General features: G+C 41.0%; 1 protein-coding gene across 1 annotated transcript in view; it reads right to left on the reverse strand.

The window, feature by feature from the left end:
* Positions 1-18,710, reverse strand: part of phf14 (PHD finger protein 14) — a 162,621-nt gene that overhangs the window by 59,497 nt on the left and 84,414 nt on the right. The window contains exons 17-18 of the mRNA XM_080441968.1: positions 10,560-10,622; positions 9,022-9,146 (exon numbers count right to left, since the gene is read on the reverse strand). Of these exons, the coding sequence (XP_080298094.1) occupies positions 9,022-9,146; positions 10,560-10,622 (188 nt within the window). The remainder of the gene's footprint in view (positions 1-9,021; positions 9,147-10,559; positions 10,623-18,710) is intronic.

An 18,710-nucleotide genomic window follows, 5' to 3' on the forward strand; every position in this document is an offset into this window, starting at 1 on the left:
TGAATCCCCATAGACGTGTTTAATATCACGTCAATTAAGAACTGTGCTCCAAAAATAAACTAATGATCCCGACGGTTTGACTCGTTTACATTTACGTTAATGTTACTTCCGCCAAATTAGTTACATTTTCACCAGAAACAGCCTGTATCAAATATGAGTGACCCACTATCATAAACGATACAGAACCTCCTCCCTGATAATATCGCAGAGACAGTTTGTTTATTTTTGAACCACAATTCTTATATGAGACGATTCTAAGATGACCCAATGTTATTCTCCATAGAGAAATGACTTTAGGACCCAGGGGATGAACGAGTGACGTCAAGACTTCTGTTACTCTATTACAGGAAAGTCAGCATGCTATGATGGAAGCCACTGTTATCACGTTAATACAAACAAATACATATTAAATCTTGTTTTAAAAAATATATATATAAAGAAATAACCTGCCTAACGATGATGTCAGAGGAAGGCAGGTTTCTGAACTGTCCACAGCCTTCCTCTGAGACAACGAGTGAGTAAAGAAAAAGGGTTTCATATTATCATGAGCATGGTGAAGTGGTCCTTTAAGTACTGTATAGTACCTAATACTTAAGTACATGTACTTAGTTACTTTCTCTCTCTGACAGTTCCCCATAAGTTTTTGTCTCTTCTTTAATTCCCTCCTTGTCTACAGCCCCCCCCCCCCCCCCTAAAAGAACCAGAATGCAACAGAACAACACAGCTGTACCCCCCCGTACCCCCCCCTCCCCATGGACCCAGGGCAGAGGATGAGGGATGGGGGCATTTACAGTTCTCCACGGTGCAATGCTCCATCTCCTCCTGCTCCACACACACACACACACACACACACACACACACACACACACACACACACACACACACACACACACACACACACACACACACACACACACACACACACACACACACACACACACACACACACACACACACACACACACACACACACACACACACCTCTCTCTGTTCCTGTACTTGTTGTTAAAGTATAAATAAACTCATTCATCCCCTCACACAGGACACACACACGAGGGGGGTTTGTTCTGCGTTTAACACATTCAATCCGGGAAGGCATCTGTGTGTCATTTTTAAGATGTATTTGGCTATTCAAAAATAGCAGATCTACAAGCTCATAGCGCGGCACAGAGTGCCGCGCTATGAGCCTGTAGATCTGCTATTTATTTATTTTTATTATGAAAAATGTGTGCAAATCTTTACAAATGTCTTCTTTATGAAAGTAGGTGTAGCTGATATATGTCACTATTACCTTAGCGCTAGGTATGCTCTTAGTTGCCTGTTTTAGCAGAAAATGCACTTAATGCTTCTGGTGATTAGTAGTTTTGTTCCCTACCTATGTTGAATGCACTTATTGTCTCTTTGGATAAAAGTGTCTGCTAAATGACTGTAATGTAATGTAATGTAATGTCTTCTAAATCCTAAAAGTTTTTTCTGAAAAACGTATGTTGTTATAATATCAGTGGTTCTCAAACTTTTCCATGTCAAGGACCACACAAAAATATATGTATTCAGCCGCGGACCCCCATCTCAAAATATGTTGTTCCAGGGACCCCCATGAAGCTTATATTTGAGTTACAAATATTGTTTAAATTATCCAAATATTTGCACAAATGTTCAATATTCTTTTCAAAAATAGCAGATCTACAAGCTCATAGAGCTATGAGCTTGTATTTTTCAATAGCCCAAAGAAATGTTAAAATGACACATGGATGTGTTCCAGGATTGAATGGGTTAAGCAGATTGTGAGAGGAAAGCGTCTCTCTCTAGTTCTTCTCTGTAGGAGCAAAGGAGATGAAGAGAGACACTCCATTTATTATCCATGGTGTGGCGGGGTGTAGCTTTAGAGGCCAGAGAGCTGATCTACAAGCTAACTGAGCCTGTAGATCAGCTCTGGTCTCCGGAATACATATCCAGTGGGAACCTAAACCTTGTGGGCACCTCGAGAGTTAAATTGTGATGTTTTTTCTAAATGGTAAATAAATAAAGAATAAATGTATGGTTGGAAATAATGTGAAGTATATATGATGTGAACATGATACATGTTCACATCTACATGTACATATGATGTGAACATGATACATGTTCACATCTACATGTACATATGATGTGAACATGATACATGTTCACATCTACATGTACATATGATGTGAACATGATACATGTTCACATCTACATGTATATATGATGGGAACATGATACATGTTCACATCTACATGTATATATGATGTGAACATGCACGGTACATCATTACCCTTCAACTTCTTGTTTATCCCCCAAATGACTAGATATCACAGGGTTTGTAGCAACTGTAGAAATAGTGGTCCTCAAATGTAAATGACAAAATAGATACACAATTATAAAAATATATACACACACACACACACACTCTTGAGAATTGGGACAAATCATGTCCTACCAAAACATTTCAAATTAGTATTTATTAACACGCTAATTAAAAAAAAGAATATATTCTTAAAGGATTTATATATATGAATTACATTTACATTACAATTACACTTTACGTTTTGGTCTGGTTTCCTTTTTTCTAAAATTGCACTCTGCCAGAAAACACCCTCGTCTAATTCACAACTTCAAACTTCATTGTGTATGTACGGTATCTACTGGAATATCACGCTGTACAGTATGTGGTATGTGGTGTATTTAACTCTGTCTCTCTCTGTCGTATGGAAGGTGTAACGGTTCGGTGGTAGAGAGAGAGAGGGAGAGAGAGACAGGAACAGAGAGAGAGATACAGTAAACAGAGAGAGAAAGACAGAGAGAGAGAGTGAGGAGAGAGGCAGCGCAAGAGAGAGCAACGGAGAAACAGAGAGAGACAGACAAACGGACCCCCCTCTCTGGTGGTCCAGGGTGTTATTATCCGGGGGGGTCCACCAAACAGAGCAGAGGGTCACAGTTCCCCAGGTGATAAATCAGGGTTGACAGAGGTCATTACACGCACAAACGGAGCCCCCCCCCCCCCCCCCCCCCCCCCGTTATATACAATTAATTACCCCGCCCACACTCATTCATCACGGCGGCAATAAGGTGAAAAAGTCAAGAGTTTATTAAAGCTCCGAGTCATTTCTACAACACTTCACTTAATACAACTAAACAGCAGCAAAAAAACTATCACATTCTGACTCAATATCACAGCTATATGCATTTATTAATACAACACAATAAAAAAATATGAAATTAAAAAATAATCCCTTTAAAGGCATGTAATGTAAACCAGTGGTTCTCTCAAACAGACCCCCCACCACGACTCTGAGAGTTAAGGGACCACCCATGGCTCTGAGAGTTAAAGGACCACCCATGGCTCTGAGAGTTAAAGGACCACCCATGGCTCTGAGAGTTAAAGGACCACCCATGGCTCTGAGAGTTAAAGGACCCCCCATGGCTCTGAGAGTTAAAGGACCACCCATGGCTCTGAGAGTTAAGGGACCCCCCATGGCTCTGAGAGTTAAAGGACCACCCATGGCTCTGAGAGTTAAAGGACCACCCATGGCTCTGAGAGTTAAAGGACCACCCATGGCTCTGAGAGTTAAAGGACCACCCATGGCTCTGAGAGTTAAAGGACCCCCCATGGCTCTGAGAGTTAAAGGACCACCCATGGCTCTGAGAGTTAAGGGACCCCCCATGGCTCTGAGAGTTAAAGGACCACCCATGGCTCTGAGAGTTAAAGGACCACCCATGGCTCTGAGAGTTAAAGGACCACCCATGGCTCTGAGAGTTAAAGGACCACCCATGGCTCTGAGAGTTAAAGGACCACCCATGGCTCTGAGAGTTAAAGGACCACCCATGGACTGTATCTTCATTTATTTGCTCCTTTAAATTGCTTATTAAAAGACGGCACCTTTTTTTTGTCTATTATGTCTGTGTGGACAGTTCAGGAACCTGCCTACCAGTGACGTCATCGGTATGAGGGTTCGGTCAATATTTCAAACTTTTTTATTTATTTGTATTAACCAATTAAGACCGGGAACTTATCTGTGTCATTATAAGATTGATTTGGCTATTCAAAAATAGCAGATCTACAAGCTCATACCGCGGCACCGAGTGCCGCGGTATGAGCTTGTAGATCTGCTGTTTTCTGAAAAATCGTGGGAAATGTGCAAATCTTTGAAAATATATACGTTTTACACATTCTTAACTCATATCTTTGCTTCTGGGGGATTCTACAAATGTCTTCTAAATCCTAACAGTTTTATGAAAAAAAAATTATGTTGCTATGATAACAGTGGTTCTCTAACTTTATTTTCATGTCAAGGACCCCCAAAATTATATGTATTTCACCGCGGACCCCCCTCATCTCAAAATGGGTTTCTTGAGGTTTCTGAACGGTCCACAGCCCACCATATAAGACACAGAGTGAATAGACAGAAATGGTGACATATTATAATGAGCATATTAGTGAGGACAGATTATATGAACCTCTTCAAGGACGCCCTTTGGAGAACCACTGCTGTAAACCAAAGAAATCATGGAACAACACGATGTGCACTGAGTACAAATTAAAAGGCTTGGCTTGACTTTTAAAGACTAAAAAAAAATAAAAGCATGTTCACAACACAAGGCTTATGGATATACAGTACAGTACGTTGTATAAAGAATGTAGGCACAAAAAAGCAAAACATATTTATCGATGGTTGACCGACGTCTCCAATAAATACTGTACATCATATCGTGGCGCTAACAAATCTATCTGGCATTCAAAGTCTACGGGAGCAAAAACACATCACTTTGTTCTCAGATGAAAATTAACGTAGCGATTTAAGGGGTTAAATAGATTATGCCATGCATTGTGTTTAAATGGACCTTTGAGATGGTTTTGAGATGCATTAGGAGTCACCAATCACCTCATCTCACCTTAAAAAACTAAAAATTACTTCTAAACGGAACCTTCTAAAGCAGGACCCCAAGGACCTCACATAGCCATAGTTTCTGGCTGTGGCCCCTTATTGCAAAATGACATTTAAAAATAAATATGTATCGTTTTATTTAAAAATGAACGGAAATTGTGAAAATAGCCGATTTACCAGCATTACAACACGTTGTGAGCTCACAGATAGGCTTTTTTTTTACTGCTATTCAAGTTTCTGAGAAGAATAATAACATAATCAGAGTAGGGAAGCCAGGTGGAGTGACGTAGGGGTCCTGTGATTGGTTAGGGAGTGACGTAGGGGGTCCTGTGATTGGATAGGGAGTGACGTAGGAGTCCTGTGATTGGATAGGGAGTGACTAGGGACAACATTTTAATTTTACATGTCACGATTATTGTGGCCAAAAACATATTGTGATTATTATCCCTATAATCAAAATACGCTTAAAACGTAAAAATGCCACTTTTGTTAACGACTTAAACCCTCAGCATCCCTATTCTGGGGGGTACGTTAGTCAAAAATAGCCGATCTACAAGCTCGAAACGCGTTGCGAGCTTGTAGATCTGCTATTTTTGGCGAATGGATTTGTGTGGAGTGAAATAAGAGCGTACCAAATGTGCTCTTTAGGGGACAATTTCACAATAAATGAAAGTACCTGCGATATGATTATTGTGAAAACAATTACTTAAAATGCCACTTTTGTTAACCCCTTAAACCCACAGCGTCCCTATTCTGGGGGGGGGAACGTTCGTCAAACATCCTAGGAGTGACGTAGGGGTCCTGGGGCAGGGAGGGGAAGGGAGGGGGTGACGTGTGAGGGCAGGACGTGACACTTGTCACGGAGCCCTTTGACGGGTCAGAAAGCAGCTTGTTTTGGTGACAGCGCTGCTGACTCTACTCTGAGACTGTGATGAGAGGACACAAAGCTGGCCGGCTCTGTGACGAGCTGTCAACTCAAACTGTCACTTATATGGAGAGAGAGAGAGAGAGAGAGAGAGAGAGAGAGAGAGAGAGAGAGAGAGAGAGAGAGAGAGAGAGAGAGAGAGAGAGAGAGAGAGAGAGAGAGAGAGAAAGAGAAAGAGAGAGAGAGAAAGAGAGAGAGAGAGGAAGACTTCTGAATACTTACGACACTAAAACATTTTCCAAGACGTCTTATTTTTAACGTTTTTACCGTCACTATACTAGCCTATAATAATGTTCCTACGATAATAGCTATGAACTGTAGCGTTGTTATGAGCTGTGTGCTACCTGTACAAAACACTGAGTCCTCTCCAAGAACGTACTTTTTCCTCCATTTAAACTTGAAGACAATCTCACGCGCGCGAGCGCACACACACACACGCACACACGCACACACGCACACACACACACACACACACCCAGAGCCAGAATGTGAGGGAGCTTCTTATAGGGCAGGTTCAAGTGCGTCCCTCGGCAATTAAAGGCTTTTTATTCTGAAACATACAAGGGTGATTGGATGGGAGGCGACTTCAATCAATAGCCGCTGATTGGCTGCTGATGATGAGAGGCTACGAGGGGAAGTCGATAGAGAGTGGAGTCGAGCGGCCAGGCCGGCCCGTTCCGTCCCATCCATCCCTACACCGCTGAGACAGAACGGGGGTCTTCCGTTCATTCGTTCATTCTTTCACCCACCGAAGAGCAGTGTTGAATTTGTCAACTAAAACTATGACGAAAAATGTTGGTCGACCTTTTTCCACTGAGGAAAACTAAATCAAAACTAAATAAAAACTAAGACTACATTATGTTGACAATTTCGTCAACAAATAAAAATCAAATGTCAGTGAGGGATCTAGTGGAGAAGAGATCCAGTAGAACTAAAAGACAAGTCATTTTATGTTTGGTTGCGCTCGGGTGTTGCGCTCTGAAAATAGCCGATCTACAAGCTCTACGAGCTTGTAGATCGGCTATTTTCAGCATGCAACCAAGTGTAAAATCAGCCATTATGATGGCATCAAGGCACCGCCAACATTACATTTTAGTCGACTAAATCAACCGTAGTCGACTATAATCTTATGATACTTAGTCGACTAAAACTAGGCTAACAGTAGGACATTTCAGAATGACTTAAATATGACTAAAACTAAATGGAATTTGATTCAAAAGACTATGACTAAAACTAAATCAAAATGTGCTGTCAAAATCAACACTGCCAAAGAGTTCAAGTACATCTGAGTCGGGAGAAGACGGTGAGAAGGTGCTCCTTCTTGTTTTGCCCGTAGAAGTGTTCCACAAATATGGCAGTTTGTGTCAGTTACAGTATTGAGTTGCCCACACACACACATATACGCACACGCACACGCGCACAGACACACACACACACACAAAGTTCAATCCGGGTACGCATCCGTGTCATTTTAAGATTTCTTTGGCTATTAAAAAATAGCAGATATACAAGTTCATACCGCGGCACCGAGTGCCGCGCTATGAACTCGTAGATCTGCTATTTTTGAAAAATCGTGAAATCTAAAATGACACAGATTATTTCCTGGTCTAAATGTGTTAAAACCTTATCTTAATGGTTATAAGTATATTTATAATTATAGTGCTTGATGTCAACATTCAACCATTTCCTGGGACTCTCGCTCTATTGTCCACGGTACAGCCGATGGTCCAGTTACGGGGGTTCAGAGGGTCGTTGGCGGGGAGAGGGGTGGTGGGGGGGAGGAGCCGGGCGTCTCGTTTTCTCCAGCCCAGAGCCGCCGAAAACCCCCACAAACCGACCTTTTCTTCAAACGACCCCAATGTGCCTCTGTCTGTCTGTCTGTCTGTCTGTCTCTAAGCCCCCGGTGGTCTGTCCCGTCCCGTCCCGTCCCGCGCCACGGAGGGGGGTTTGTTAGTGGAGGAGGGGGTGAGGTGGGCTGCCCCGGCTCTCTCACAACCTGTGCAATGCAAAGATAGAAAGAGTCAGGGCAGCAAACCTCACCAATCCTGCCGACAACGCCAAACCTCTCTACGCCTTAAGCGGCTTAACGGTCTAACGAACGGCCACTAAAACCATGGGAACACAAAACATTCACACACATATTCGGGCTTAAAAATTTGAAATTAGGCTTGAATCTAGTGAATCTACCGAGGGAGTGGCTAGCCAAAAAGATCTACAAGCTACAGAACAAGTTATCAACAAGGCTAACAACATGTGGCAACGCGTCGTTGGTGTTAGCTTGTCGTTTGTGTTTTTCTTTTACGAAAAATTGGGTTTAACGTTGCAATGAGTCAATGCCAGTTTGAAGACACAGGGGTGAGTAGAGTTTCAGTCAAACGCACATTAAAGTATGAGGAATTACGTGCAAAATCTTTAGCAAACTAAGTCATGAAAGATAAATACATATTTTTTTCTGGTGTTTTAGTTTTACAAAGCCAAAGAGGAGCCTTGTGTTTAATGCTCTAAGCTGACATGTGGGAGAGAGACCAGAGGAAAGGAGCGATTCATTACATCTTAATGAACTGTGCAAATGTATGTGGCACTTCAATACATGGGCTCTCTATGGAGCCACACACACACACACACACACACACACACACACACACACACACACACACACACACACACACACACACACACACACACACACACACACACACACACACACACACACACACACACACACACACACACACACTTTGTACTATACTTGTGAGGACATTAACATGTTAGGATGGGGATTTGATGACTGCCATTTCTAACAATTCTGAGCAATATTTGACCCCTAACCACGACACCGTCACATGACTAAGTATACATAAGGCACGTTATCCAATCCTAACCCCTAAAGCTAACCTCACAATGCATATTCATCAAATGCTACTATACTTGTAGGGACACTTGGCCCGCACAACTATAGTAAAACAAGTACACTCTCACACACACACACACACACAATCGTGCAGAACCAAGGCAGGAAGAAGAGCTTAATGAAGACTGAACTTTAATCATCTGGAGGATATGGCTCACACACACACACGCACGTTTACAATCACATCAAACCCCCGAACACACGCGCACGCACGCACACACACACACACGCGCGCGCACACACACACACACACACACACACACAGTGTTGACTGTCCGTACCTGACGAGGTTGTCGTTGTCACCAGGACTCTTACAGGAAGTACAGTCGGTTCGGGTGTCGTCCGCTTTGGGTTTCTTCTGCATGGCAGACTGTCGCCGCTGGCGCCGTTCCCGTGGCACCAGTTCCTATGGAAACAACGGACACTGATTACACACTGCTGACTGGCTGCTGGAGGCACAGATGATGAGAAAACATCAAATGTTTAAGTTCTATGGACCTGGGGGGGGGATGCATACATACAAGCATACTGTATATAGATCAATCGATCAGATGGATCGATAGGTACTGTACCAACAGTTTTCTAAAAAATGTGTGTTGCTATATCAGTGTTCTCACTTACTTACTTTTTCATGTCAAGGACCCCCAAAATGATATGTATTTGGCCACGCTACGAGCGTGTAGATCTGCTATTTTTGAATAGCCAAAGTGTAAAATAATGCTTTTTTGGATCGATAGATACTGTGACTTTTCTATAATATGTACACAAGCATATATGTCACACATCCATCCATTCCAAGTTATGGTATACAAATATAACTGCCCACAAAAAAGTGTGGATACTTAACTTGGGTTGATTATATCTCCCCTTTAATGATACCAATTGCAATTGTGTTTTATATCATGTTTATGGTTGATTAGTCAGCTTTTACAACGAGGTACAGCTTGTAAGGATCGGGCATTCGTGGGAATGATCAACACAGCTAAACGTGTGGGTAGCGCCCCCCAAAGAAATTGCCAATAGATACTGTATACAATACATCAATCGATCAGATGGATGGATCGATAGATCAATAGTGTGTGTGTATATATATAATATGTACAAATGCACATATTATGTACACTCTCACATCCATCCATCCAAGTTAAGGTAAATACATGTAGATTATGAAAGCATTATATCAAGTGAATGTGTGATGGAAAGGCTTATTAACTCATTCACTGCCACAATTATTGCTGGCCGCGTTTGCCCACTGCCAGAGATTTTTCATTGAAAAAAAAAAGTACTCAGGAGCCGAAATACAGATTTTTTAAGTTTTAAGTTAACAAGGAAGTGGATGGGAGTCTAGATCTTTAAACAATCATATCTCCTTGGTCTTTGGGTCAAATTTGAAAAAAAAACTAAAAAAAAAACACGTCTGTCTGTCTGTCTGTCTGTCTGTCTGTCTGTCTGTCTGTACATTCAGTTTAAAAGACTGGTGTGGTAGCAGCTCAAAGGAACAACACAGTTAACTCATTTCCTGCCAGAATTATTTCAGATTTTTGGCTGTAGACTGCCAGAGATTTTCCATTGAAAAAAAAAATTCTCAGGAGCCGAGATACAGATTTTTTAAGTTTTAAGTTAACAATGAAGTGGATAGGAGTTTAAATCTTTGATATATCATATCTCCTTGGTCTTTGGGTCTAAAAATAAGAAAAAAACGAAAATAGAACGCAGATCTGCGTCTTTGGCAGCCAGGCGAGAAATTAAATAGAACGCAGATATGCGTCTTTGGCAGCCAATGTGTTAAGATGTCAGAAACCATAATGAAGAAACCAACCTCCATCTTGTCATCTCTGTCCTCACAGATGGACACTCTCTTCCTCTTCTGTCCTCTGGTTCTCTGTCAAAAACAAAAGATGACACAAAATGAACAAGATGTTTTTTCAACACTCCCAGAGTAAAGCATACAATGGAGATATTAATTAACACATTCCCTGCAATTTACGGAAATTTCCGTCAATGTGTTGTTTTCAGTGATTACATTAGAGGACGCTCTTCCCTGACCTACAAATGATCCCCAGACTGCGAGAGAAGGAATGGACGGACATGACGACATCCCCAAAACATTCGCTTCCGTCCACTCCTATGTTATGAGATTTAGAAAAACACATCTAGCTGGGATTTCTTCTCCCAGACTGTGTTTCTGATGAAAACGGGCCATTATTCAACACTGCCGATAGCAACAACATAGACCAGGGGTCTTCAACGTTTTCAGGACAATACAAGGACCCCCTAGCTGAGAGAGAGATGAAGCAGGGACCCCCTACTCTATATCGTATAAAATTGTGTTTCAGATTAAAGTATATGTTTTTTACTTAGTCTGCTATTTTTAGCCTCTTTGCCAAAAATAGCGGATCTACAAGCTCTCAACGCCTCGTGCTGCGAGGCGTTGAGAGCTTGTAGATCTGCTATTTTCGGCTAATGTTCCCCTCAGAAAAGGAATTCTAGGGTTCAAGTGGCTAGGGTAAAAAAACTAAATCCTATCACACAAATATTAGGCGGAACCTCTATAGTAGCTCTGAGGACCCCCTAGGGGTCCCGGAACCCCTGAAATCGTGGTTACAAAATGTTTGTTCCGGTGGAAAGCAGAGAGGCTCGCGTTGTTTGTTTACACCCGGGTTGAAACTAAAGATGGCTGCCTCATCTAAAAGACACACAATAAGGTAAAAAGGCTGGCAGTTTTGGATGAATTAATTAATACCTGACAGTGAATGTGGTAACAATGTATTTTTATATCAAAGGTCCCTAAAAGTCCAACCCCAATCACTTCCTGTCAAATGAAAACGTAATGTGTGGTTATTACATCAGCAAGCCCTTATTTAACCATGATGTCATTCACCTGTGTGATTCCCAGAGCTCAATGTTCCTCCACAGTGAGATAAGAGAGGAACACAGAACCCGGGGAACACAGAACCTGGTGAACATGGGGATGAGCCCTGCTACAGTACTCTGATGTGAATCTAATAGGCTCTACGTATGCACAGCAGCCACATATAGGAAAGACATTGGGCCATCTTCCTTTCTTCCAGATCCGTCTTGATCACATGACTATAGAGATCATGTGTGATCATGTGATAGAAATGACGTGTAGATCTACGTCCATTCAAACTCAACCGTTCACTGCCAATCACGTAAATCTAAGTTTTTCCCAAAAAAAAAACGTTCTTGTTGCTATGTACAGTATATAGCAACATACATTTGTTGTAATTTTTGAATGAGTTTTTCAGAAAACTTCAGGACTTCAAACTTTAGAAGGCGTTTTTTTTAGAATCGGCCTCAAATCTAAATGGATTAATTGTTAACATCCGTATACAGTACAGTACCATACTGTACAGTACCGGCGTGCACTGTTTGTCGGGAAGAGAAAAGAAAAACAAGTGCAAACATCGACGTCTCCGGGGCCAAGCAGCCAAGCAGCCAACCAGCGTGCTGGGAGCAGAAACATGGACGCCGTGTTTAAACAGATTGTGAAAACAATTCCATCTGTTGCCTTTGGCTGTTGCCACGTCGGGGGCAGATGGACCACTTATCACCGTGAACGCTAACTGCCACGACCATGCCAGTTGGCGCGCTGAAAAAGAACAACAACCGTTTTCCCCCACACCACGGTGCCACCGAAAAGGCCCCCCCGACTTTATTTAACCCTTTCAGGCCTGGAACGCATCTGTGTCACTTTAGATTTCTTTGGCTATTCAAAAATAGCAGATATACAAGAGCTTGTAGATCTGCTATTTTTGAAAAATCTTGACTTTTTTTTTTTGATAAAAAAAAAAAAATAAGTTAGGATTTAGAAAACATTTTTAAGAATCGCCTCAGGTCTTAACTCATTCACTGCCACTGACGTAAAAAACGTAATTTGTCCCGTTTACCAATCCTGCCACTGACGTAAAAAACGTAATTTTTTTTCATCAAAAAAAAATATATATATATATTTTTTAGTTTTTTTTTCAAATTTGACCCAAAGACCAAGGAGATATGATTGTTTAAAGATCTACACTCCCATCCACTTCCTTGTTAACTTAAAACTTAAAAATTCTGTATCTCGGCTCCTGAGTACTTTTTTTTTTCAATGAAAAATCTCTGGCAGTGGGCAAACGCGGCCAGCAATAATTGTGGCAGTGAATGAGTTAATGGGTTAATACACTCTACATTAAAGTGTACTTAAAGGAATGTATTAAGGGTTCAATAAGATCAGTGGTGGACAATAACCAAGCACGTTTACTTGAGTACTGTACTTAACCCTCTAAGACCGGGTCATTTTAAGATTTATTTGGGCTTTTCAAAAACAGCAGATCTACAAGCTCATAGCTCACACTATGAACTTGTAGATCTGCTGTTTTTTTTTGTCTAAATCGTGAATATCTTTGAATGAATATATACTTTTTTTAAAGCCAACATTTGTAAGTCAAATATTTGCTTCTGGAGGTCCCTGGAACAAAATATTTGACAAATGTTTGCTTCTATGAATATATATATATTCATAGATTTGCACACATTTTCACGATTCAAAAATAGCAGATCTACAAGCTCATATTTGGACTAATGCAGTGGACTTTCACTCCATTGCATTTTCCAAGACAAATATTGTACTGTTGACTCAACTACATAATTTCTCGGAAGGGAATAAAGTAGGATTAAGCACGTACTCTAAGCCCCTATTTAAAAAAGAGTAGAAATTACCCAGATGTACAAGTTTACAACGTGTCGCGATGAGGATGCAAGGAGTTTGTGAGCTTGTAGATCTGCTATTGCTATTACTGCTTATACAGGAAAATATTGAAATGTATTTGTGTTGAAAATATCAATACACATTTCAATACAGCAATGCATTGATGTCAAACACAAAACGTACTTTGTATTTTCATCCTAGTCGTTTGGGAAAACTACAAAACTGTTAGTTTTCAGGATTCAAAATGTGAAAATGGCACAAGTAGCAGATCTACAAGCTCGAAATGCTTCGCTTCGGTGTGTTTCGAGCTTGTAGATCCGCTACTTTTGATGCGTTTGTGTGGCTCTGTAGTTGGATCGGGTAAGGCGTTCATTTACGAAAAAACAGGAACAAAATGTAATGTAATATGGAGGTGAGAATACTTGAGTATTTCTAAAGGTAAGTACTGCTCAGCTTTCACTGGTAGTTGAGTGATCATTTAGTATAGATCAGTAAATTAATTAACCACTGGATTGTCATATATGTCGTTGCACAAATTATAAGTGAAAATATATCTAAAAGCTTATAAGCTTATAGATTGGCTATTTTCACCCTTTTTTTGTTGGCCTATAATTACATGCGGAACATAAGGATTGATTATTAATCTATTATTTGATTAAATTATGGATATTTGCTTTAATAATGTTTTTAATTGTTATAGTTTGAGTGGGACAGCCATCATGTCTACAAGCTAATCACAGCCTCTCTGCTCAGGTGGGGAAATTAACGCATTAAGACCGGGATTGCATCTGTGTCATTTTAAGATGTTTTTGGCTATTCAAAAATAGCAGATCTACAAGCTCATAGAAATCGTGGAAAATGTTTTAAAGCGATTTTTTAAAAACTCTAATCTGTGCTCCTGGGGGGGTCCCTGGAAAACACCATATTTTGAGATGGGGGTCCGCGGCCAAATACATATCATTTTGGGTGGTCCTTGACATGGAAAAGTTGGAGCACCACTGATATGGCAACATACTGTTAGGATTTAGAAAACATGTTTAGATTATGTATTTGGCCACAGACCCCTAACTCAAAATATTTTAAATAAAAAAAAAATATATATATATATATATATATTCAAAGATTTGCAAAATTTGTCAAGATATAAAAAAAAAATAGCAGATCTACAAGCTCATAGCGCGGCACTCGGTGCCGCGCTATGAGCTTGTAGATCTGCTATTTTTGAATAGCCCAAAGAGATCTCAAAAAGACACAGATGCGTTCCCGGACATAATGGTTTAAAACCGCAGTGCAGTTTATAAGACTCGGGTGTTAAATCAATCTTTTAATTAAGTCCATCGTTGCATCTTTAACGACCATGAATCATTTCACACAGGATTAGAATGATTAACGGAGCGCAGAGGAGAGCGGCAGTAACTAGATGTATATTAACTTAATTCTTCATAATTAACAGCATATGTTCATGTCAGAGGTTGATGTTTAACCTTAACCTCGTTAACCCCGGCTATTATCCCTATTATGGTGTGTTTAATTTTATTTTATTTTATTTTTATTAATTAAAAAAGGCTTTTTTTTTAAAATACCTGACGATCTACAAGCTCACAACGTGTCACGCGTTGTGAGCTTGTAGATCGCCTAGATTCTCTATTTGTCGCATTTGTCTATTTTTCGTCCAAAAATATATTCTATTGAGCTGTAGTTTGTGTACATGACTACTGCATTCAGAACATGGATATTATTGAGCTGTAGTTTGTGTACATGACAACTGCATTCAGAATGTGGATATTACGTGGTGATAAAGCTGTAGTTTGTGTACATGACTACTACATTCAGAACGTGGATATTAAGTGGTGATAAAGCTGTAGTTTGTGTACATGACTACTACATTCAGAACGTGGATATTAAGTGGTGATAAAGCTGTAGTTTGTGTACATGACTACTACATTCAGAACGTGGATATTATGTGGTGATAAAGCTGTAGTTTGTGTACATGACTACTGCATTCAGAATGTGGATATTATGTGGTGATAAAGCTGTAGTTTGTGTACATGACTACTGCATTCAGAACGTGGATATTACGTGGTGATGAAGCTGTAGTTTGTGTACATGAATACTGCATTCAGAACGTGGATATTACGTGGTGATAAAGCTGTAGTTTGTGTACATGACTACTGCATTCAGAATGTGGATATTACGTGGTGATAAAGCTGTAGTTTGTGTACATGACTACTGCATTCAGAACGTGGATATTACGTGGTGATAAAGCTGTAGTTTGTGTACATGACTACTGCATTCAGAACGTGGATATTACGTGGTGATAAAGCTGTAGTTTGTGTACATGACTACTGCATTCAGAACGTGGATATTACGTGGTGATAAAGCTGTAGTTTGTGTACATGACTACTGCATTCAGAACGTGGATATTATGTGGTGATAAAGCTGTAGTTTGTGTACATGACTACTGCATTCAGAACGTGGATATTACGTGGTGATGAAGCTACGCAATTCGTATTGGGAACAACGTTGATTGTCTTCCCGTAAACAAAAAGGCATCAACCTGTATAATTGAGGCAAACAGCTTTGTGTTGTGACACGCTGTGAACTTGTAGATCGGCTATTTTCAGCCAAGATATCTAATGTAACAACGTATGTGGTTTAAATGGTTAAGACAAGTTTTGTATGACCTCTGCATGTTCAGAGTAGAACAATCATATTGACAGGTTCTAATCCTAACAAACAACAGTGATTAACATCTGAGTAAAACATTGAATCAGGATAACGATGGGTTCGATGTAGAGAACATGTCAATACGAGCCCTAGGGTCAATATCTCAATTATCTCATATGTGGCAGATAATGACTTTTCATAACACTCACTTTTTAATGTTAATACAACTTATTACTGAGCATTGACCGGTGATGTAATCTCATTCACACACTGGCTTTCTTTTTTAATTGGGGAAGTCAATTCAAATTGTTTACCAAAGTGCACGTTAACAATTACTTTTTCAACTTTATATAGCATTGCTTTCTCGTTTTTAATATGTGATGCTTGACAAAGTGTTCATAAACAGTTTGAATGAAATTAATAAATGTTTGTCCAAATATTGTAGCGATACAAATGTAAACAAATAACAAAACAATATAACTGCCACAATAAATGAATTTCACCCACTTTGTTTTACTTGTGCAAACCTGTGACGTGATCATTTGAATGCAGAAGTGAATGCGAGCGAGTCAGCGAGGTAATCAATGTGTCGATTTGCTGCTCTCTACTGGTAGAACTGTCGTAGGTGTTTAAAATTGCAGAAGACAAGCTATTTGAAAATTAAATTACAAAATAGCAACAAAAAATAAACGAAAATTGCTGGCACTGGGGGAGTACTTTATGAAAATACTCTTGGCAGTGAAAGAGCTAACCACTAAGATGCAAATATCAATATGGTGTTCCTTTGACATGAACGTGTTTGAGAATCACTGATTTAGATAAACCACAACAACGTGTGGTTTCCTTCACATAAACACACATTATAAGAACACATCTCTGCTCCCTCAATGTGAGGCAAAAAGAACAACCCATGAGGGTCTCTGCCACAGGCCACAGGCCACAGGCCACAGACCACAGGCCACAGACCACAGACCACAGGCCACAGGCCACAGGCCACAGGCAGCCTTTCAGTTCAAACCCGAGTAGAAAGAGCGGCACTTTGCTTGGCGGCGCGTTTAATCCACTGAGACCGGCAACGCATCTGTGTCAATCTAAGATGTATTTGGCTATAAAAAAAAAAGCAGATATACAAGCTCATAGCGCGGCAATTATACATATTATGTGGGGGTCCTTGATATGGAAAAGTTGGAGCACCTCTGATACAGCAACATACCGTTAGGATTTAGAAAACATTTTTAGATATGGATTTGGCCCGCGGACCCCCATCTCCAAATGTTTTGTTCCAGGGACCCCCCAGACGCAAAGATTTGAGTTACAAATGTTCGATTAAAAAAATACATATTTTCAAGATATTTCAAAAATAGCAGATCGACAAGCTCACAGCTCTCACCCTGTGAGCTTGTATATCTGCCATTTTGAAAAGCCAAATAAATCTTAAAATGACACACAGATGCGTTCCCGGTCTTCATGGGTTAACTTTGTGCACAGAAGAACACTTCTTACAACATGCCAAATATAATTCAGTTCAACGGGTTTGACTTTAAGGGTTTATCCTCCAGCCGACGCCGCCCACTACGCCACACTGCAGGGCTACGCATATAGCAGCCAGGGGAGTCTCTCTCTCTCCCTCATGGTAGGGCTGGGTGGCACCGCGCCATCTCACCCCCTCTGGGCCAAATGTGAGTGCCAGAGTGTACAACCCCCCCCCCCCCCACACACACACACACACAGGCCAGTGGGAGGTCGATTAAGTCGCCCTGATACAACTGAAGCACCATGGTGGCTTTAGAGCCGCGCCAACGCCTGGGTGCCCGGGCACAGAGAGAGAGAGAGAGAGAGAGAGAGAGAGAGAGAGAGAGAGAGAGAGAGAGAGAGAGAGAGAGAGAGAGAGAGAGAGAGAGAGAGAGAGAGAGAGAGAGAGAGAGAGGAAAAAACAGATGCATCAGAAATGCAAAGAAGGAGCAGAGCGCCTTTCAGCGGCTGCCATGGCACGGCTTGCAATTGAAGATAAATGCCTCGCATTGAAGCCGCCCTCGACTGGGCGGAGAGAGCGAGAGAGAGAGAGAGAGAGAGAGAGAGAGAGAAACGGGGAAAAAGCTGCTTAATCCTCTCCTCCTCCTCCTCCTCCTCAGATGGGGTCCTCGGCAGTACACTTCTAACCCCCCCCCCACACACACACACACACACACACACACACACACCCAACAGAAAAACACATTAACACGACTAGACTGGCGCTGAGCTCTTACTCTCTGGGTTTTTTTTCTCCCTGGATGTCATGAAGGCTGAAGCAATGTAACCTTCACACTGAACACAACCTGAACACAACCTGAACACACACTGAACACAACCTGAACACAACCTGAACACAACCTGAACACAACCTGAACACACACTGAACAAAACCTGAACACACACTGAACACAACCTGAACACACACTGAACACAAAATGTAACCTTCACACTGAACAAAACCTGAACACACACTGAACACAACCTGAACACACACTGAACACAACCTGAACACACACTGTAACCTTCACACTGAACACAAGCTGAACACAACCTGAACACAAGCTGAACACAACCTGA

This window comes from Gymnoscopelus braueri (assembly GCF_963280865.1).
Source record: "Gymnoscopelus braueri genome assembly, chromosome: 11".
Classification (NCBI taxonomy): Eukaryota; Metazoa; Chordata; class Actinopteri; order Myctophiformes; family Myctophidae; genus Gymnoscopelus; species Gymnoscopelus braueri.